The sequence below is a fragment of the Emiliania huxleyi genome (genome assembly GCF_000372725.1).
Source record: "Emiliania huxleyi CCMP1516 unplaced genomic scaffold EMIHUscaffold_376, whole genome shotgun sequence".
Classification (NCBI taxonomy): domain Eukaryota; phylum Haptophyta; order Isochrysidales; family Noelaerhabdaceae; genus Emiliania; species Emiliania huxleyi.
The window spans coordinates 19,970-40,861 of NW_005199150.1; the positions used below are offsets into that span (position 1 = coordinate 19,970).

The following is a 20,892-nucleotide window of genomic DNA, read 5'->3' on the forward strand; positions in this document are numbered from 1 at the left end:
ATAAAACGGCTCTGAGAGTTCAGCGAGCACTTCCAATCGTCCGGCGGGTCGTACATCACCCCCCGCTTTCAGGATTGTGGGTGTCGGCGACGGCGGCCAGGATGCCAGTGATGAGCCCCAGACCCATCAGCGCAGGCATGATGTAGACGAAGGGCTTGAGCAGAGCCGGCGACTCTTGGAGGGCTCCGGTGAAGGCCACGGCGTACGTGAGGATCGTGAGGACGAGGAGTGCGAACCCGAACCCGGCCTCAGCCTCCCAGAGGGTGGAGATCTCGTCGAAGTCGCACGGCTTGCCGTCGCACTTGCACGCCTGGGGGCAAGTGTCTTGACCGCGGTCGAGCCCGAGGACGTCGTCGATGGTCAGATACTTGACGTCGCCCGCGCAGTACTTGTTGGCCTCGTCGACAGCCTCGTCCATGACGAAGAGGTAGCCGGTGTTGCCGAAGTTTGGGACGAAGCTGAGGATGCCGAGGATCGAGAGGACGAGGAACACGCCGAGGTACCACTGCAGAGCGAGGGTAGGGCGAGGTTGAGGCGGTGCGGCGGCGGCGGCGACGCAGCGCCAAGGGAGACGGTGGCGGCGGCGGCGGCCGGCGGTGGGAGCGGCGCCGGCTTGGGGCGGTGGGGCGGTTGCGGTGCCGGTGGAAACGGCTACGGTGGCGGCTGGCCATGTGCGCGGTCGCGCCTTCAGTCCGGTAGCCATCCCGCAGCAGCAGCCGCAACAGCGGGGCTCCCCGTTCATCGTTCCAGACGATTCGCGCAAGCGCGCCTAGGGTGGGTGCGGTGGCTTTGGTAAGGAGTGGGCGGGCGATGCGGCTTCAGTCAGCAGGGTATGGAGGCTTCGTTCGAGGCGCCTCGACGGAGAGAGCAGCCATTTTTTGGCCTCGTTAAATCACTCAAGAAGCGCCGCCTTTCGAGAAGCTCGATTCACACAAAAACACACCGCAAGACGCACAAGCAAGCACAGACCTCGATTCACAATACAAGAAACAGGGAAAAGGAATGCACGAGCCACGCCACGTAGTGCACAGAGCCATACGGTTGTCCACTACCTGGCCAATGAGGTGCTCCACACGCCCACGGTAGTGCTGCACCGTCTTGTTGAACCGTTGTTTCTCGAGGGACAGGTTCCGGCCCTCCATTCTGTGATGATCTGCCGCTGCCCGACGTAAGCCTTGTCCCCAAGACCATACTCCCATGGCTTGATCCGCGCCTGCAGGAAGCTGGCCCAAGCGCCGCGCCCCCGCCGGTCGAATTTTAGCATCTAGGCCGTTGGGACAGCTCGGGACGGCTCGGGACCGCTCGGGACGGCTCGGGACGGCTCGGGACGGCTCGGGCCGCCCCGGGCGCCGCTCGGGTCCCTCGGGTCCCTCGGGACCGCTCGGGACGGCTCGGGACCGCTCGGGACCGCTCGGACACTTCACAACAAAATCTTCCTCGCACGGTACGGAGGCTTCGACCGCCTCTCGCGGCAAGCTCTCGAGCAGCTCGAGCAGCTCGCCCGCCGCCACCGCCGCGTCGATCGAACTGCTCCCTAAGCCGAGCGCGCCGCAGACCCTGCGGACCGCCTCCTGCAGGGGAAATGAGGTGGTAAAAGTTTGGCCAAAAGGCCCCACATGGCTGCCCCTTGGGCATGTGGCCTCTCTGGGGATGAGCTGGGTCGGCCTCCTCCGGGTCTGCAACTCGCACGGCGGATCCGCGTCCGATCGTCGAATTTGCCCGAATGGTAAAATGCAACTTTGGCATTCGGTAAAAGTTGGCCCAATGGTTTGGGGGGGGGAAACCCAAAGCGGAAGGCTGGCTTCCAAGAGCTAAAGGTCAACATCCTCTCCGGCTACGACAATGTGAACGTGGTCTGGTCCTCAAAACTTTACCCGTCTCCTCCAGATCGAGACGGACTTCATGAACGGCCGAGCAATATCTCTTCATTAACATTATTAATTGATGCTTTTTGCACGGCTGAGCCCCCCCTCCCTCCCCCACGCCCATTCCCTGCCCTCTCCCGCCACGCGCTCCGTCCGAGCCCTCTCCCCTCTGCACAACAGGAATTTTGACAATTAACCGGATGGGCGGGGGGGGTCTACCCTAGCAAACAATGCACACGTACGCCCCCAAGTTGCTTTGGAAATTTTACCGCCCGGGTGAACCCCCCCCCCCCCCCCCCTCTGCGCTCTGGCCTCCTCCACACAACAAAAGTGCACACAGTGCCCACCATCCCCGACGCTCTGAACCTCTGATACAGGTGATGCGCGGCGCTGTCTCTCAAGATGGAAGCAGGAAGCCTCCATCCCGGCGGTGGTTTTCGAACCCACACGAGCCGAAGGGTGAGGGGGGAGGCAGGCCCGAGGTCTGAAGCTCACCCACTGAGGAAGTGAGAACTGTGCTCGGCCCACCCCTGATCCTGCTGAACAAGCTCCTCTTGTATAGCTCGATCGGTCACACCGCCATCACCGTCGAGGAGAGGGGGGACGACACTGCTTCGGCAGCGTGCACCTCGATCCTGTACCGTGTTTGTTATGACCCCCCCCAATGAACACTCCAGTGAGGGAGGGCGAGACGATCGAGGGGTCCCGTACCACGCGGAATCGACCCTATCCAGTGCTCAAGTGCTCAAGACAGTATAGGCGTCCTGCTGCACCTCGTCCGGCAGATCGGTGTCATAGCCGGACGAGTCGGCGGAGGAGGCCCGCTTGGCGGGCGGAGAGTCGGAGAGCGCGGCGCGAGGGCCCGCTGCCGACAGGTTAGGTTAGGTAGAAAGGTGAAGAACAGCCAGGCTCGGACTGGACACCAACGCGGTATGGGTGGACGCTAGACAGATAGATGATGACGACAGAGAGTCGCAAATAAATTCTATCTAGTTTCCTGTCACCTGTGTTAGTGCCAGTGCCAGTGCGCGCCAGTCCCGTGCCCAGTGTTGTGCGAGGGAGTTTAGTTGTAAAATTCTCGTGGCGAGCAAATCCTCCTTTTGGGGCCCTCGCGCCGTCGTCCCTCGCCTGCTCACTCGGACCAGCGATACGAGCGCAAATTCTCCCTTTGGGGCCCTCGCCGTCGCCGCTCGTTGCCCGGCTCGTTGCGAGAGCCTCGCAGCCGCTGAGCGAGCGCCTCCGATGGCGGAGGCGCTTCGCGCGCAGGCCGACGCGGCGCTGCACGGGCAGGACGAGGAGACCCGCGCGGCGCTGCTCGGCGGGCCGTCGCTCGAGGCTCCCGTCGACTCGGTCGCCGACAAGTGGTTGCTGCTTCCCGCGTTCCTCAAGGTTCGCGGGCTGGTGAAGCAGCACCTGGACTCGTACAACCACCTGGTGGGGATCGAGATGCAGCAGATCGTCAAGGCGAACGAGCTCGTCACATGCGACGCCGACCCCAACTTTTACCTCCGCTTTGTCAACGTGTCGCTCGGCGAGCCGTCCGACCAGGAGTTCCACTCGGAGCGGACGTGGAAGTCGGACCGGTTCACGCCGCAGGAGTGCCGGCTGCGCGACATCACCTACTCCGCGCCCATCAAGGTGGACGTCGAGTACACCGTCGGCGCTGCGCGCAAGCTGCGGCGCGGCTTGGTCGTCGGCCGGATGCCGGTGATGCTGCGCTCATCGAAGTGCATGCTGCACGGTCGGTCGGAGCGGGAGCTCGCTTCAATGGGCGAGTGCCCCGTCGACCCGGGCGGCTACTTCATCGTCAAGGGGCAGGAGAAGGTCATCCTGATCCAGGAGCAGCTCAGCAAGAACCGGATCATCGTCGGCTGGGACACAAAGGGCAACATCACCTCGGCGGTCACGTCGTCGACGCACGAGCGGAAGAGCAAGACACACATCATCTGCAAGAACGGCCTCTTCGCGGTGCGGCACAACACCTTCGGCGACGACATCCCCGTCGTCGTCCTCCTGCGCGCCATGGGCCTCACCTCGGACCAGGAGGTGGTGCAGCTGGTCGGCTCGGAGCCTCGCTTTGCGCACGCCATCTCCGCGTCGCTGCACGAGTGCGCCAAGCTCGGCATCTTCTCGCAGGCACTACTACTACTACTACTACTACTACTACTACTACTACTACTACTACTACTACTACTGTAGTAAGTCCTATTCTCACCTCGGCATCTTCTCGCAGGCAAAGGCGCTCGAGTGGATCTCGCGCAAGATTCGGTCCGGCCCTCGCGGAGACGTGCGCACGCCGCGCCGCTCGCGGCTCGAGGAGAGCAGCCGAGATGGCAGCCGAGATGGCAGCCGAGATATGGCAGCCGAGATATGGCAGCCGAGTCGCGCGATCTGTTGTCGCGCTGGTCACAGCTGTCTGCTTCTGACCCCGCCGCCGCATCTCTTCTCCTGGCGGGAGTCGCGCGAGCTGCCCATATCTCCCCAGATCTCGATCTCCCCAGATCTCACAGGCGCACTTCCTAGACACTCCCTCGACACTCCCTAGACACTTCCTGCTGCTCACAGGAGACGCGCGAGCTGCTGGCGCACGTGCTGCTCGCGCACGTCCCGGTGGTCGAGGACAAGTTTTGGCCGAAGATGTCAGGAAGTGTCTCGGAAGTGTCTAGGAAGTGTCTAGGTGGTCGACTACAACTTTTGGCCGAAGATGGTGTTCGTCGCGCAGATGCTGCGCCGGATGATCTCGGCGCAGCACCCCGCCGGCGGAGGACCGACATGTCCGCGACACGTCCATGACCTGCCCGAGGCGTGTTGTGCAGGCGCAGCACGACCCCGCCTGCATGGACGACATGGACTACTACGGCAACAAGCGGCTCGAGCTGGCCGGGCAGCTGCTCTCTCTCCTCTTCGAGGCGCGCCTCGAGAGATCCAGATCTCCCCAGATCTCCCCAGATCTCCCCATATCTCCCCGTATCTCCCCGTATCTCGAGCAAGCCTCTGCGCCGGTCGAGACGTGAGGTGCGTGTGGAAGGAGCCGCGCAACTCGACGCGGAATAGGACCTCTTCCAGAAGCTGTGCAATATAATAATAGTATGATACCTCTATAATAATAATATGACGCCTCTTCCAGAAGCTGTGCGACATGAGAACAGTATGATACATGATAGGACCTCTTCAAGAAGCTGTGTGCCGAGCTGCGCCGCCTCGCCACGCACGAGCTGTCAAAGGCGAGACGGGGGAGAGAGAGGGGGGGGGGGGGGGGAGATGGACTCTTGCGAGGAGACGACGAGTTGAGAGACGACGAGTTGGTGCGCCTGCTGTCGTGCAGGTGTCTACGCGGCGGGACGAGTGGGACATCACGCGGATGGTGCGCGAGGACATCCTCACCAATGGGTTCGTCTCCGCCATCTCGTCGGGCGAGCGTCGCGCCGAGCGCGCTTCAAGAGAGCACGCCCCCGGCACGGCCCCGTGACAGTGTGTCCTGGACGACGCTGCGCCGTAGGGAACTGGTCGGTCAAGCGCTTCAAGATGGAGCGCTCCGGCGTCACGCAGGCGCTCTCGCCATCTCTCCCCACATCTCCCCACATCTCCCCACATCTCCCCACATCTCCCCACATCTCCCCACATCGCCCCACATCTCCCCACATCTCCGGCGCCACGCAGGTGCTCTCGCGCCTCTCCTTCATCTCCGCGCTCGGCATGATGACGCGCATCATGTCGCAGTTCGAAAAGACGCGAAAGGTGCCCGGCCCGCGCTCGCTGCAGCCATCTCCCCACATCTCCCCACATCTCCCCACATCTCCCCACATCTCCCCACATCTCCCCACATCTCCCCACATCTCCCCACATCTCCCCATATCTCCCCATATCTCCCCATATCTCCCCATATCTCCCCATATCTCCCCATATCTCCCCATGTAGGTGTCCGGCCCGCGCTCGCTGCAGCCCTCGCAGGCGCGCGGGCGGCGGCGTGCTCGCCGCCGCCAGCCGAGACACGTCCATGACTCGTCCACGACACGACGGACTGTAGTGGGGGATGCTCTGCCCGTCCGACACGCCCGAGGGGGAGGCGTGCGGGCTGGTCAAGAACCTCGCCCTCTCCGCCCACGTCACCACGGACGACGAGGAGGAGCCGATCCGCCGCCTCTGCTTCAACCTCGGCGTCGAAGACTTGCACTTGCTCTGCGCCGACGACCTGTACACGCGCGGCGCGCACCTGGTGTGTCTCAATGGGCTGCAGCCATCTCCCCCTCTCTCCCCACCTCTCCCCCTCTCTCCCCCCCTCTCTCCCCATGCAGGTGTTTCTCAATGGGCTCATCCTCGGCGTGCACCCCTAGCTGCGGAGCACACAACACGCCCCATATCTCCCCACATCTCCCCACGCCCCGGGCCCTAGCTGCGGAGCACACGTTCGCTCCTTGTACTCCCACGACCGCTCCCGACGACACTCGGCCGTGTTGCCGCTGTGTGCCGCTGCAGCCGCGCCCACTTCACCCGCACCCCCCCCTCGCCTTCATGAAGGGGCCCCGCGTACGCTGCTCGGCTGCCCGTGACCGCACTCCCGCCCTCGGCTGCCCGTCGTCCTCCAGGCGTGCACCGCCGTCCGGAGCAGCTCCTGCTCACGATGCGCCAGCTGCGCCGTGCCGCCGTGCTGCGCGAGTTTGTGTCCGTGCAGCTGCACCCGACCCACCGCTGTGTCAACATCGCGTCCGACAGCGGGCGAGTCTGCCGGCCGCTGCTCGTGGTCGACAACGGTCGCATCCTCCTCGAGCAGCGGCACACTTCCTAGACACTTCCTAGACACTTCCTAGCACCCTCCTCGAGCAGCGGCACACTTCCTAGACACTTCCTAGACACTTCCTAGCACCCTCCTCGAGCAGCGGCACACTTCCTAGACACTTCCTAGACACTTCCTAGCACACTCCTCGAGCAGCGGCACACTTCCTAGACACTTCCTAGACACTTCCTAGCACACTCCTCGAGCAGCGGCTCACAGCCATACCTCCCCATACCTCCCCACATCTCCCCACATCTCCCCACATCTCCCCGAGGCTCAGCGGCATACAGCCGACGGCCACCGCGCCTCGCAGCCGTGACACGCTCGCCACCCCGTAGGCACATGGACGAGCTGGCCGCCGGCAAGCGCGAGTTTGCGGACTTTGTCAAGGAGGGCATCGTCGAGTACCTCGACGTCAACGAGGAGAACTCGGCGGAGATCGCCGTCCGCGAGGCCGAGCTGCGCGCGACGCCGCCGCGAGCCGCGCCGTACTGCCTCGCCTCGACACCGCCACCCACCCTCGCACCCTTCTCGGAGCCGTCTCTGAGCCGTCGCACAGGTACTCGCACCTCGAGATCGACCCGCTGACCATCCTCGGCGTGTGTGCCGGGCTGATCCCGTACCCGCACCACAACCAGTCGCCGCGGAACACGTACCAGTGCGCGATGGGCAAGCAGGCCGCCTGCCTGCGGCCCCGCCCCCCCTCCCCGAGCCGAGAGATCGGCCGAGATCGGCCGAGATTGGCCGAGATCGACCGAGATCGGCCGAGAACGCCGAGATCGTCCGAGATCGGCTGAGATCGCCGAGATCGTCCGAGATCAGCCGAGATCGGCTGAGATCGTCCGAGATAGGCGATGGGCTCGATCGCGTACAACCAGTCGGAGCGGATCGACACCATCCTCTACCTCCTCATCTACCCGCACAAGCCGATGGTCAAGACGCGCACCATCGACCTCACCGGCTTCAACAAGCTGCCCGCCGGCCAAAACATGTCGGTCGCCGTCATGTCCTACTCGGGGTACGACATCGAGGACGCGCTCATGCTGAACGGCGCCTCGCTCGACCGCGGGCTCGGCCGCTGCATGGTGCTCAAAAAGTTCACCTGCCCGCTCAAAAAGTTCCCCAACGGCGCCTCGGAGCGCACCGCGCCGCCGCCGGCCGCGCCCGCCGAGCCGGCCGCCGGCACGGGCAGGCACAAGCCGCGGCCGTCGCCAAACCTGCAGCGGTACCGCGTGCTCGAGGAGGACGGCATCTGCGGTGTCGGCGAGCGGCTCGCGCCCGGCGACGTGCTGGTCAGCGAGCGGACGCCAAACCACCCGCGCCCTCTCCGCACTTTCGCAGGACCTCCGCTGCGCCTCCCCGTTAGGTCAACAAGGTGACGCCAAACAACACGCGCGAGGACCAGCCCGGCGGGGAGGCGGACCTGCCGCCCGCCGCGTACCGGCCGACGCCGCTCACGTACAAGGGCCCGCACGGCCACGACCACACCTACGTCGACAAGGTGATGCTCTCCGGCAACAAGAATGACACGCACCTCATCAAGCTGCGCATCCGCTCGACGCGCCGGCCGGAGCTCGGCGACAAGTTCTCGTCGCGCCACGGGCAGAAGGGCGTCGTCGGGCGCGTGGTGGCGCAAGAGGACATGCCGTTCAGCGACCACGGCATCTGCCCCGACATCATCATGAACCCGCACGGCTTCCCGTCGCGCATGACCGTCGGCAAGATGATCGAGCTCCTCGCGGGCAAGGCGGGCGTGCTCGACGGGCAGATCCGGTTCGGCACCGCCTTTGGCGGCGACTCGGTCGACTCGTGCTCAAAGGTGCTCGTGCGGCACGGCTTCCACTACCTCGGCAAGGACTTCATGACCTCGGGGCTGAGCGGCGAGCCGCTCTCCGCATACATCTTTTGCGGGCCAATCTACTACCAGAAGCTCAAGCACATGGTCATCGACAAGATGCACGCGCGCGCGCGCGGCCCGAGGCAGGTGCTCACGCGCCAGCCGACCGAGGGGCGCTCGCGCGAGGGCGGCCTGCGGCTGGGAGAGATGGAGCGCGACTGCCTCATCGGGTACGGCGCGTCGATGCTGCTCAACGAGCGGCTGATGACCTCGTCGGACGGCTTCCGCGTGCACGTCTGCTCAAAGTGCGGCTTGATAGCGCGGCCGCAGTGGTGCCAGCCGTGCCGCTCGCGCGACCACCTGCAGCAGCTAGAGATCCCGTACGCCTGCAAGCTCCTCTTCCAGGAGCTGCAGTCGATGAACATCGTGCCGAGGCTACGGCTCGAGGCAAAGTAGTGTGTGTGTGGACACGGGCGGAGAGTCTTCTTACAGAGTGGAGAGAGTCGGGTTGGAGCCCCCTACAGTGCGTACTATGCAGGTACTGACGTATGGCAAAACACAGAGAGAAGAGGGCCCGCAGAGCAGCGACGGACCGCCGCGGAGAGGACAGCGTGCGTGGAGAGCAGGCGCGCAAAACCGCGGTAGCGTCCCCACAACTGCGGCGTAGGTCATGCCGCTAGGTCGCAGCCAGGTAGGGCAAAGGCGCTCGCTCCGCATTTAGAGGTACACGACCACCTTTCGCGCGGCGTCCGTTTTGCAGAGCGGGCACTGGGCGATGCGAGGCGCGCACTGCTTGCAGACCGAGACGTGACGGCACGGCTCAAACATGACCATCTTGGGCCGGTCCATGCAGACGCAGCAGAGCTGCTCATCAGCGGCCATCTCGAGCTCCTCCTTCGCCCTCCGGGTGCGCAAGAGCTCAACCTCCACGCGCCCCTTCTCCTCCTCGGCCGCCTCCTCGAGCCGCGCCTTATCCTCGCGCGCCTTGGCGAGCTTCGCCTCTGCAATCTTCTTCTCGGCGGACGCCTGCCGCGCCTTTGCCTCCGTCTCCTTCTTTGCACGCTTGAGCTCGGCCTGGCTCTCGGCCGCCTGCTTCTCGATCACCTCAATCTGTGCGCGCGCGTCGGCCGCTTCCGCTGCCGCCTCGGCCGCCGCCTCCCTGCGCGCGCTCTCAATCTCCTCGGCACGCTTCGCCTTTTCGCGTGCCTCACGCTCCTCGCGCTCCTTGCGGTACTGCGCCGGGTCGTACCCGTAGCTCGCCCGGCGCTCTGCGCCCAGGTACGCCTTCTTCGACCACGCGTCCCACGTCAGCGGCTTGCGAGGCATGTTGCCCTCGAGCCACGCCACCTCAAACGGCTTCTCGGAGCGGCGGATCGCCTCCAGCTTCGTCGTCGCGGGCCAGATGGGGTTGCCAGCCTTGTCGTGCGAGGGGTAGCTGTCGCGGATAGCACCAAAGCCGCCCGGCCCCCGCGGGTACGGCACGAGCTTCATCTGCAGCGTGCGCTCGCGGCCAGTCCCGCCGCGCTGACGGCCGGGGAAGGCGCGCTCAATCACGCCACCGCTCTGGCGAGCAATGCTGATCGCCATCAGCAGCCGCTCTAGTCCCTCGGACTCGCCCCACTTTGCCCAGTCGCCGCTGGTCAGGCTCTCGCCGTCGTACCACTCGTGCTTCTCCATCTTGAGGGTGAGGTGCTCGCGGTCAATGCGCGACGCGTCGAGAAGCGGGATGCCGATGGCGAAGCCGCGCTCGACGTACTTGAGCAAGCGGCACTCGTACGACTCGCCTCGAATCTCGAGGTTGACCGTGTTGATGCGCGTGCGCAGCGCCGTGATGCAGCGCGGGGTGATGAGCGCCTGCGTCCCGTCGTAGCCAACGCAGCAGCAGTCGATGTCAAAGCCGTTCAGGACGTCGGCCTTGCTCTCGTACAGCCGCAGGATCACTTGGAACGTGCGGCCGATGAGTCCGCAGCCGACGGTCACCGTGTTGGGCGTCTTGACGAAGCAGACGTCGTTCATCACGCCGCACCGCTTGATGATGGTGCGCTGCGTGCGGTGGTAAGGGGTGCGGCGCGAGCGTGATCGGCATGGTCGGATGGGTTATGTGTGCAGGCAGGTGGAACAAAAACCGCGCCGTGTGTGGGCGAAGGAGGGATGGGTGCACTACTGCACCTGCAGCCGCGCGAGGATGGCGAGCAGCTTCTTCTGTGCAGCGTCTGCGTCGAGACCGTAGACAAAGAGGTCGATGTCTGCCGTCGGCCAGCGGGTCCCTCGAAAGTACTGCTGAAGCGAGCGCGGCGGCTCGTCGCTAGCTCGCCGCTTGCGCTGGTGGTAGAGGTCGAACTCACACCACGAGGCGCCGCCGTTGCCATCGAGGGGCCTCAGGTCCTTGTAGTCAGGCGGTGCTGGGAGGAGGCTTCCGAGGACGGCACCACCGGCCAGCAAAACATTCTCCCAGAGCTCTGCATCCCAGTCGGCAAATAGCCCCCAGGTGAAGTGCTGGAGCTGCGCGCGGAAGGTGCTCTCATCGACGGGCCCTCCGCTCCGCGCGGCATCGTTGCGGGCCCGTTCGCCCACCTCGCCGAACAGCTGCTTCGAGACCGGAATCGCCTTTAGCAGCTTGGAGAGCTCCTTCTTCTGCGGCGGTTTGAGAGCGCGCTGAGTCTCATCGTCAAAAACATTGAGCAGCTCCTCCGCTGGATAGCCCTCAACCTTTGTCAGGTTGCTCGGCTTCAAAAGCAGCTTGGCGTCACTCTCACGCAGCTGCACAGCGACACGGCCGTCAGCATTGGGCTCGCTCAGCACGATAGCGGCTTTGCCGTTGAGCTCGTGCTTGGACACCAGCGAGTGGATGTAGACGCGATCGCCCATAAGCGGCGTCGACTCGTCGAAGTCGCCCACAAGCGCCACTGCCTTGTCACTGCACAGCCCAGAGGCCATCGATGGCCAGAGGTGTGGATGAGTGCCGTCAGTGGTTGGGCGTTTTTTTGTCTAACTTGAGCACTTGAGCACTGGATACTCGTCCCACCCCAGCGCCCGCGCCGAGCGGTGTCATCCTATCCGAGAAAGACTGACTGTTTTTCACGCCCCTTCACTTACTTACTTGCCGGCCGCCAGGTGCTCCAAGGCAGCGGGGGCTGCTCTTTCTCTCTCTCTCTCTCTCTCTCTCTCTCTCTCTCTCTCTCTCTCTCTCTCTCTCTCTCTCTCTCTCTCTCTCTCTCTCTCTCTACGGTACATCGTCGGAGACACGAGAACGAACGTACACTCATGACCAGACAGACAGCAGGAGACGGGCGCGCACATCACTAATACGTAGACACCGTACTGAACAAGACACACCAGGCATGGACACTTACCCGGGCCGTCCCGGAAGCCATGGGTCTCGCTCTCTCTCTCTCGCAGTAGACAAAGCAAAACGCAGAAGACAGGTGCGATCCTAGGGGGCTGCCGCCTGCGCCGTTTGCTGCTCTCAAATCTGCCAGTCGCCGCTCGGACAGGTGACGACGTGCAGGTCCACCTTCTTCTGCCGGCAGCCGTGCAGGCTTCCAGCAGCCACCTGGTGGTTCGGCTGGATGGACTTCGTCCACGCGTCGCGGCTCGAAGCATCGCCCAGAGGGCTGCCGCACCAGAAGTTGACCACCTTCTTGTCGTCCTGGCCACAGAAGCCAACCTCCCACTGGCCGCTAACCGGATCGACGCACTTGCTTGCCTCGTAGATCCGCCGGATCTTCTCGTCGGGATACTTGAATTTATCGCATGCCATCGGATGCAGGCCCATCGCTGCCAGCGAGGGGAGGTTCGGAGCCTCGGTAATGCAGGCATCGCAGGCGCCGTTCAGGTCGGGGCAAAGATCCTTGTTGTTCCAGTCACCGTCAATGCGGCGCTTCGGCTCGGGCGAGTTGTTGGGGTCTCCGTCGCGGAGAGCTGGGCAGTCCACGTTCTCCTCCTTGAGACAGTCCGCGGGTGTCCCTCCCTTCGGACAGGTCGCGACCTTGTAGTCGAACTTGGCCGCGTAGTCCTCGCACGCGGGCGTCTCGACGTCAACAAATGTGGCGTAGTACTCACTGGACATGCTGAAGCCCTGGTAGTTGGAGAACGAGGGCGAGACCTGGCCCTGCGTGGCGCCGCCGCCGATGCACAGCTCCTGGCCGGGCCCGGTGAGACCGACGTTCATCTCAATGAAGGTGTTCTTCGTGAGCTTTGACCCGACGACCGCACACTTGCCATCCGGACCCACCACGGCGCAGTGCTTTGGGTTGCCGTGGACAGGGTCGCTGTCTCCTTGCCAGCTGAACCGCCAGGCCAGACGTGTCGAGGCGGCGTGCTGCTGGGTGCCGCTCTGCAGCTTGTCCTTGCCGTGTGCTTTGATCGTCTGGCAGCTGTCCTCTGCGCGGATGTCGCCCTCGTTCTTCCCGTTCGGGAGCTTGCACTTGTTCTCCGGACCGCCAAAACCGACCATGTCGATGTCGAACCCGCACTTGTTCTCCACGATGATGTTGTTGATGTGCAGGCAAGTGCTTCCCACGTCTTTGTCGACGCACTGATTCGGCTTGAACCAGCGCCCGGGGTGCTCTTGGTTGTACGCGGGATCGGACGTGCACTCGCACTGCTGGCCCTGGCACTCTTTGTACTGCGCGCAGTCGCTCGTCGTGTCGCAGGTATGGTACACGGAAGCCGCCTCTTTCACGGGCAACGCGCTTGCGACCCCAGCGGCGGCGATCATCACGACCTTTGAGAATGTCGCCATGGTGGTTGACTTCCTGACGCGGTGAGGCGCGGGGACGCGGTGAGGCGCGCTCTCGGCCTGGCGCGGCGCGACGGGCGGAGCGGGCAGCGCACGAGTGTGAGGTGAACTGACTCGTGGTTTGCTTCTGTCTGTCTGAGTCCTGCAAGGTTTGCTTCTGAGACTGAGTCCTGCAAGGAAATCGGCGGCAATGATGTTCGTTTTACCGATAGTCGGGTTGCTTCCTTGAGTGGTCGGTGCTCTTATATTGAGGGTTTTCGCCGTACGCGGGGAGGCCGGATCCCCATAAGACCCCCCCCAAACACAGAAAACACACGGCGGCGCAGGGGTGGACGGTGGGATGCGCGCTGAGATGAGTGCCGTGAGGCGCGGGGATGACGGTAAAGTGCCAAGACGGCGCTCTTGGCGTAGTTTGTTGAATTCCGCTTACCCGGCGTAATTCGTGATTTCCGCACCTCTTCGGCAGCGCTCGCACGCCCTCGCGTCAAAACACCATCATGTCGCCCTTTCGGGTGACAGCAAGCAGTTTTACCGATAGTCGGGTTGCTTCCTTGAGTGGTCGGTGCTCTTATATTGAGGGTTTTCGCCGTACGCGGGGAGGCCGGATCCCCATAAGACCCTTCGAGGCCGGTCGCGTCCGGTATTATGTGAAGCCCTTTGAGGACGCCATTGGAAGTAGGTCCTGTTGCGCCCAGTTACCGCGTTTGCCACGGGTCCACTGCTCCACCGCCCTGTCCCTGGCGGTAGCAGTTTCCGTCGTGTTCCTGCATGTGAGGTTTCCTGCCGATTCCCGGCCGCAGGAAGGATTCCTCTGGTTGCCGCCCCAGGCCATCGCCATAGCGATCCAGTCGGCCCTGCTGCTCTCCAGCACCAGGTGTTTCTGTTCAGGCCCATCGCCGTAGCGATCCTGTCGGCTCTGCTGCTCCCCGGCTAGCAGGTAGCCCTGCTGCTCCCCGACAGCAGCAATGGTGAAGCTCTTGCCGCCACAGGCCCATCGCCAAGCGATCCTGTCGGCTCCGCGGCCCCTAGGCCCAACAGGTGAGGTTCTCCTGCGCTATCCCCCGACCCGGCGCCCTGTCGGGCTCGCCGGCCGCCGGTTCAGCGCCCCACCCGTCCGGCTGGCCCCCTTATTGGGCCTGCCAGCCGCTGGTCGAGCGCTTGCGCTGCCCTCCGGCCCGACGCCCTCATAGGGCCCGCCGGCCGCCGGTTGAGCGCATATCCCGCGAGACGTCCCCGCGTTCTCGCCTGCGCTGTCCCCCGATCCGGCGCCCTTGTCGGGCCCGCCGGCCGCCGGTTGAGCGCCCCGCCCGCCCGGCTGGCCCCCTTATCGGGCCTGCCAGCCGCCTATCGAGCGCCTGCGCTGTCCTCCGGCCCGACGCCCTTATAGGGCCCGCCGGCCGCCGGCTCAGCGCCCCGCCCGCCCGGCTGGCCCCCTTATCGGGCCTGCCATCGCGAGATTCTCTGATGACGCAAGCTTTCCTACATATCTATTTTTGTACTCTCTGCTGTACTTTGGGGACGTTATATATTGTAAGTACCCGTCCTCAAAGTACAGAAGAGAGTACAGATTTCCCCTCTGCGAAGCCTGCCTTTACAAGGGTTAAAACGGATGTTGAAGAACATGTCGACGCTGTACGTTGGCTGCGCCGTCCTCATCCTCCTCGATCGCGGCTACCAATCCCGCTTCTGGACAAGCTTTGAGGCGTGGCTCGCCTTGCGCACCGCCACCGCCGAGGGTCTCGCGAACACGCCTTGCCCGACCGACACCGTGGCTGTGGAAGGCGGGCTGGCGCAAATATCGCCGCGCGCGAGCGTTGCGACAGTGTACGGCGCGCCCAGCGCGCTCATTCAGTCGCTGCAGGAGGAATGGGCAATGTGCACTCGTGAGGAGGCGCGTGAGAAGCTCAGGTCGCCCGACGTGAGCGTGACCAACGGAAGGATAAGACAATGCAGTTGGGCTGGTGGGAGGACGGCAAAGTGGAAGGGTGCCAAATCTTTGAGCTTGACGACCTCGCACAAGAGGTCTTGGCTCCTGACAGGAGCACACGGGAAAGCGAGAAGCTTCGGCGAATACGGACCGCCAAGCAGAGGCGCCTCTTGGCGCGAGCCAAGGAAGTTTGCGGCTCTCAGCCAGAGCTTCGTTAGGCGGAGTTGTGAGGACTGACTTGATACATCATAATGGCGCACAGGAGCCAAGCAAATGATTCGGCTCAGTCAGAGGCTCAGAGCGTACGTAGAATATTGTGTACAAGTAGTACAAGGTTCTCGGTCGCTGCCCCACACAGCCCCCCTTACCCCGTCACCCTCGCCTCTCGCTGCCGACAGCCGTTTACTGTATGAATGTGTTTTTACCACGTACGACAGTCGGTGGTACTCTTTACTATGCAAACGAAAAGACGTACTGTTCAAACACACACATACTCAAAACCCACCCTCAGGCTCATCCCGCTTGCTGCGCGGCGGATGCGAATACCTGGCCAAATGTGCGGGGTTGGTTTGGTAGCACCTGGCGCCATATTTGCACGGCGGGAGCGGCTGCTGCCGCGCGGGGTGAGAGTACTGTGCTAGGTGCACCGGGTTGGTCTGATAGCAACTGGCGCCAAATCGGCACGGTGGCTTAGCGGCAGCAAACGGCGGCGCGAACGGTGTTGGCTGAGCCTGAGGCGGCTGCTGCTGTGGCGGTGGCAGCCCCACCAACGCGTCGTCGTCGTCGTCGTCGCCATCATCCACCGCCACGGGAAAGAAGCGCGACGGCACCACTCGCGCCGGCGGGGCCGGTGGGGCGACGGCAGGAACACGCACCCGCGCTTGCTGCTGCTGCGCTGCCGCCGCCGCCGCCGCTCCACCACCACCTCGACTATCGCTACCGCCGCCACCGCTGCTGCTTCCCGCTGCCCCCGCCGCGTCTGCCTTGGCGGCGCCACCCTGCCTTGGCGGCGGCGGCTCCGACGACTCGATCAGGTTGCCTGTGGCCGGGTCGACGGCGGCGCACAGGTCGGCGATCCTGCCAGCCTGCCGCCAGCACTTGTCAGCGGAGACGCCGCTCCAGTCGTCGTTCACGACACCCGCCTCGAGCGCGAGCTTGTCCTCGTGCACCTGACTCGGGCGATCTCGGGCGGATCTCGGGCGGATCTCGGGTGATCTGGGGTGCATCTCGGGTGCATCTCGGGTGCATCTCGGGTGCATCTCGGGTGCATCTCGGGTGCATCTCGGGTGCATCTCGGGTGCATCTCGGGTGCATCTCGGGTGATCTCTAGCGCGGGCTCGTCGCGCGCGCCTTGGTCAGCGCCCAGTCTGGCGAACCGCGCGCGAGCAGGTGGTAGATGGATACCTATCTCGCGCAGCCTCGGTTCGCCTCGGTTATCTCGGGCCATCTCGGGCGCCGGCAACTTGCGAGTGTGGGGGTGGGGGGTGGGGGGTGGCCGCCTCTGACGTCTGTCCGCACCGGTGGATCCGCTTCTCGACCTGGCGCGAGATCACCCGAGATCACCCGAGATCGCCCGAGATCGCCCGAGATCACCCGAGATCGCTCGAGAGGGCCGGTGGGGCCGCGTCCAAGGCCTGGCGCGTGTCTGCGGGGCTGAAGGACTGCGAGAGCATCACCATCGCCGTGACGCCCGGAACCAGGTTGAGGCCGACGCCACCCGCCTTGAGCGACAGCCCGAGCACGCCCGACTTGCAGCCGAGGAAGGCCTGGGAGAGGGCGGCGGAGGCGAGGGCGGGACGGCGAGCGCGGCGGTGAGAGGGGGGCGGGGGAGGTGAGGGCGGCGGTGGAGGGAGGGAAGGGGGGGGGGGGGGGGGGCAAGGCCCCCGGCCGCAAAGGCGTTGTCGGGCTGGGCGAAAAAGGGGGCAAGTCGGAGGAGGGGGCAAATCCAAAGAGGGGGCCGTGGGTGAAGGTAAGGGGAAAGGGGGGGGGTTCAAGGGAGGGGCAGTTGGCCTTTAAAAGGGGATTGCCCCCCTTCCCCAAAAGGGACCCATCGTACGTCCCGTGCCACTCCAGCGGCACCTCACGAACGAATGGACCACTGGAGGACTGGGAGAGGGAGCCATCGTCCCGTGCCGCTCCAGCGGCACCGCGGCTCGCACGAGCGCGACGCAGATCTGCAGGATGCCCACGCTCTCGGCCACGACGACGAAGCGCGGGTGGCGCGGCGCAATCTCCGCCACGAGACTGGCGAGCGCGTCGAGGAAGCCCGAGCCGCCGGCCGCAATCGCGCTGGCCGCGTCGCCGCGCGCGTTGCTCGCGCCTGCAGGACATGTCCCAAGGACGTGTCGTGGACGTGTCCTGGCAGCGCGTCGAGGCCGCGCGTCGCTCGCACCCTCCGCGTAGAGCCGAGGGCTGACGATCAGCTGGCGGAGCTGCGCGGAGGGGGGAAGCGGCTTGGTCGGCGAGGGGCGGGCGGGGCGGTGGCCGTGGCGGTGCGCGCCTTCTGCAACTTAGCGAGCAGCGCGATGAGGAGCGCGCCTGAGGGGCTGATTGGCTGATTCGTTAGCAATGAGCCGTCGTCGACTAGAGCGGCGCGAGGAGAGGAGGAGGAGGAGGGCGCCTCGCCCTCGCGCGTCCGCGTTCATCTGCACGCGGAGGCGCCTCATGATCTCCCACTCGCCCATGTACTCGCTCGCGTCGGCCGGGCGCAGCCGGATGTGAAAGTGGCGCACGACGCGGTGCATCGGCGGCAGCTTGAGCACCTGCGGGGCGGGGCATGGACGTGGCACGGACGTGTCGTGTCGTGGGCGTGTCGTGGGCGTGTCGTGGGCGTGTCGTGGGCGTGCCGTGGGCGTGTCGTGTGCGTGTCGTGGGCGTGTCGTGGGCGTGTCGTGGGCGTGTCGTGGGCGTGTCGTGGGCGTGTCGTGGACGTGTCGTGGACGTGGGCTCAAGGGGCGGCCGCTTGAGCACCTCCTCGGTGACGCGGTGCTGCGTCTCTCGGTAAAGCGCCGCCGTCCGCGTGCTGACTGTGCCCTTGACGCCCTTCTCCAGCCACTCCTTCTCGCTGTCGAGCGGGCTCCCAGCGCAGACAGCGTACATCTGGCCGGCCGCGTCGCGCGGGCTGTTGCAGATCGGCGTGCCGGTGCAGATGCCTGCGGGACATGTCCGGGACACGTCGGGCGGACCTGTCCACGACAGGTCGCGGCGAGGCGGTGCGGATGCCGCGGAGCCGCGCCGTCCGCGCGATGCGGTGGTGCGCCTCGCACCACGCCTGATCACGAGCGCGGGGCTGTCAGACGACGGGCGCTTCACCACGTGCGGCGGCTTGTCTGCGCCCCCCCCCGCCGTCCGCGGGTTGCGCAGGATGTGGGCCTACCTCATTCATCACGAGTGAAGCAGGAGTAGCATCGTTGATTCGCCGCGGGATGCGCAGGGGGGGGGGGCCTCGTCGATGGAGAGCAGCTCGAGGCCGTCCTGCTCGAGAGAGGCGAAGAGAGGCGCCTTTGCGCCGCGCGGCGACCACCCGCCCACCCACCGCCGGCCGCCTGTTCACAGCTGCACCTGTGAAGAGACGCTCGCAGGCGCGGCACCGGCCCACCGCCGCCCGCCGTTCGGCATCGAAACCTCGTGGTGCTCCTCGACCCAGGCGTGGCACCGCTTGAAGATGTTTGTCACGCAGTCGCGCGTGAGGATGATCACCTTTGCGTTCTGCAGCGCGGCCGCCGTCACGTCGCCCGCCTTGGACGTGCAGAGCACCTCGCGCGAGCGCACGCGCAGGTACTCTGTGGTCGTGCGCGCCCAGTGCTGCAGCACCGCCGCCGGGCTCGAGATGAGCAGCCGGCCGCACGCGCGCCCCTCGCGCCGCGCCTGCGCCTCGAGCGCGGCGTAGACCAGCATCGTCGAGCACGTCTTGCCGAGGCCCGGCTCGTGGACCAGCGAGTACACCGACGGGCGCGAGGAGCAAAAGGCGGCCGCGTCCAGCTGGTGCGCCATCGGCTCGAACGGCCGGCGGGTGCGCACGAGGCCGCCGTGTTCCTCAAGGAGGGAGGAGAAGAAGCCCGACGCTGGCGGCGCTGCGCTGCTGCCGGCTGGCGCCGCGCTGCTGCCGGCTGCTGTGGGCGGTGGGAAGGCCGACGTTGGTGGCGCCGCGCTGCCGCCCGCAGCGGCGGGCGGTGGGAAGGCCGCCGTTGGTGGTGCCGTGCTGCTGCCCGCAGCGGCGGGCGGTGTGATCTCCTCGACGTCGCTGTCGTCCACAGTCGCGTCGCTGTCAGCATCGGCGGCAGCGTGCGGCGCGTCGTCGCTGTCGTCGATGTCCGCGCCGAAGTAGCGCGACGCCACGATTTGCTCCACCGGCTCATCCTCCTCGTCTGAGCTGCAAAGGTTTATCATGGCGTCTGCGTCGGGGAGGGGGGCCCCAACAAAAAAAGAAAAACGACGGCATTTCATCCATCGATGGCGCTGCCCGTTGCACGATCGCACCTTATGGAGCCGCACCTACGGAGCTGCGGTGGCGTAGAGGCCCAGCCCAGATGCTGCAGCGATCACACCCATGGCAGCTTCATCAGCGCGCTGACGAGAGCATCATCGCTCACGTCATTACGGAAGCACAAGCAGGCCGTGTCCGGCACGACGGCGATCTCCTCTGACGGATCTCTCTCGTCGTCGCTCGGATCTCTCTCCGAGTCGTCTTCGTTGTAATTGGGCCGCGCCCTCTCGTCCCATGCCGGGTGGTGCGGGTCGTATTCAACCTCGTCCAGGTTCAAGCGGATGCAGGAGAAGGGCGTCTCGGTGTCGTCCTCGACGTCGCTGTCCTCGCCATCGTCGCTGCCCTCGCCGAGAAGGAAGCCGAGGGCAGCCTCGTCGTCATCGCCCCCACAGTGGACATTCTTCGCCACGCACACCAACGCCCCGTCCGAACGCGAGATCATTGCCGTCACCTTGAGCTCCTCGCTGCGAAGATAGTAGAGCTGCGCCACGCCCCGCCCCGCCGTCGCGACTAAAGACTCGTCGGCGAGCATGGCCGCTGGGCGCCCGCCGCCGCTGTCGTACACGTCGACGAGGTTTCGCGTTTGGAATGCATATGCGACGTCGTCGTCGTCGGGTTCCGGCGCGCTCGTCGGATATCCTCCTGCCGAACCGACGAAGATGAGCTTGCCGTCCTCCTCAACCGCAATGTGCAGTCGGAAGTCGGCGAGCGTGAATGTCAGAGAATTGCTCAGCCGCGCATTGGCTGATCTCCTTTTCAGGCTCCAAGCTCGACCGAACCTCTCGTTGAAGCGATCGGCGAGGCGACGCCACTCTCGTCCCATCCCCTCGCCATGGTCAAAACTGTGGCAGCCGGGTCCGCCGCCACTTTCGCCGTCGAAGTGAGGCACAGAGGCCTGCCACAGGTAGCGTTCGAGGTTTGCTGGCCAGATGCTCAGCCACGGGGCCGTCGCATCAAAGCTGTGCTGCCAAGCGCCGAGACAGGCCTTGGATGCAAGGCGCCAACTCGCATACACCTGCAAGTCGTGTGTGCGCAAAATGGCCTCGCCGACGAGCAGCCAGCAGTCCTCGTTGGAGGTGAGCGCAATATCTCTGTTATGGCTGTTTCGAGAGAGGATGATGGCGGGCTGAAACCGCGCTTTCTTCACACCAAGCACACATGCCAAACAACAAACGCATTGCTAAAAAATCTCTCTCTCTCACATGCCCCGAAGCCGACCACGGAGCCAGCCCTAGAGCCAGACCCCTCCCTCCCACACAGAC

At 64.9% G+C, this 20,892-nt stretch overlaps 3 protein-coding genes across 3 annotated transcripts; 1 reads left to right on the plus strand and 2 right to left on the minus strand.

The window, feature by feature from the left end:
* Positions 1–3,107: 3,107 nt before the first annotated feature.
* Positions 3,108–9,037, plus strand: EMIHUDRAFT_430746 (hypothetical protein; the record flags this gene model as incomplete). The annotated part of the gene is made up of 15 exons (XM_005771637.1): positions 3,108–3,973; positions 4,065–4,152; positions 4,389–4,534; positions 4,669–4,867; positions 5,212–5,284; positions 5,365–5,405; positions 5,526–5,603; positions 5,784–5,858; positions 5,893–6,085; positions 6,452–6,616; positions 6,953–7,127; positions 7,199–7,297; positions 7,399–7,420; positions 7,491–7,931; positions 8,006–9,037. The coding sequence occupies 15 exons, from the start codon at positions 3,108–3,110 to the stop codon at positions 8,930–8,932; spliced, it is 3,588 nt and encodes a 1,195-aa protein (XP_005771694.1). The 3' UTR covers positions 8,933–9,037.
* Positions 9,038–9,193: 156 nt separating this feature from the next.
* EMIHUDRAFT_243044 (hypothetical protein) lies at positions 9,194–11,413 on the minus strand (the record flags this gene model as incomplete). The annotated part of the gene is made up of 2 exons (XM_005771638.1): positions 9,194–10,519; positions 10,646–11,413. 2 exons carry the CDS (start codon positions 11,411–11,413, stop codon positions 9,194–9,196), a joined length of 2,094 nt encoding a protein of 697 aa, XP_005771695.1.
* A 286-nt stretch (positions 11,414–11,699) lies between these two features.
* On the minus strand, positions 11,700–13,362 carry EMIHUDRAFT_444926 (hypothetical protein). The gene is made up of 2 exons (XM_005771639.1): positions 13,313–13,362; positions 11,700–13,233 (listed from the first exon to the last, which is right to left on the minus strand). The coding sequence occupies exon 2, from the start codon at positions 13,218–13,220 to the stop codon at positions 11,943–11,945; it is 1,278 nt and encodes a 425-aa protein (XP_005771696.1). The 5' UTR covers positions 13,221–13,233; positions 13,313–13,362; the 3' UTR covers positions 11,700–11,942.
* Positions 13,363–20,892: the final 7,530 nt, after the last annotated feature.

Bases quoted from the DNA above. Each gene is read 5' to 3' on its own strand.
- EMIHUDRAFT_444926 (XM_005771639.1), bottom strand. From the start codon at position 13,220: ATGGCGACATTCTCAAAGGTCGTGATGATCGCCGCCGCTGGGGTCGCA.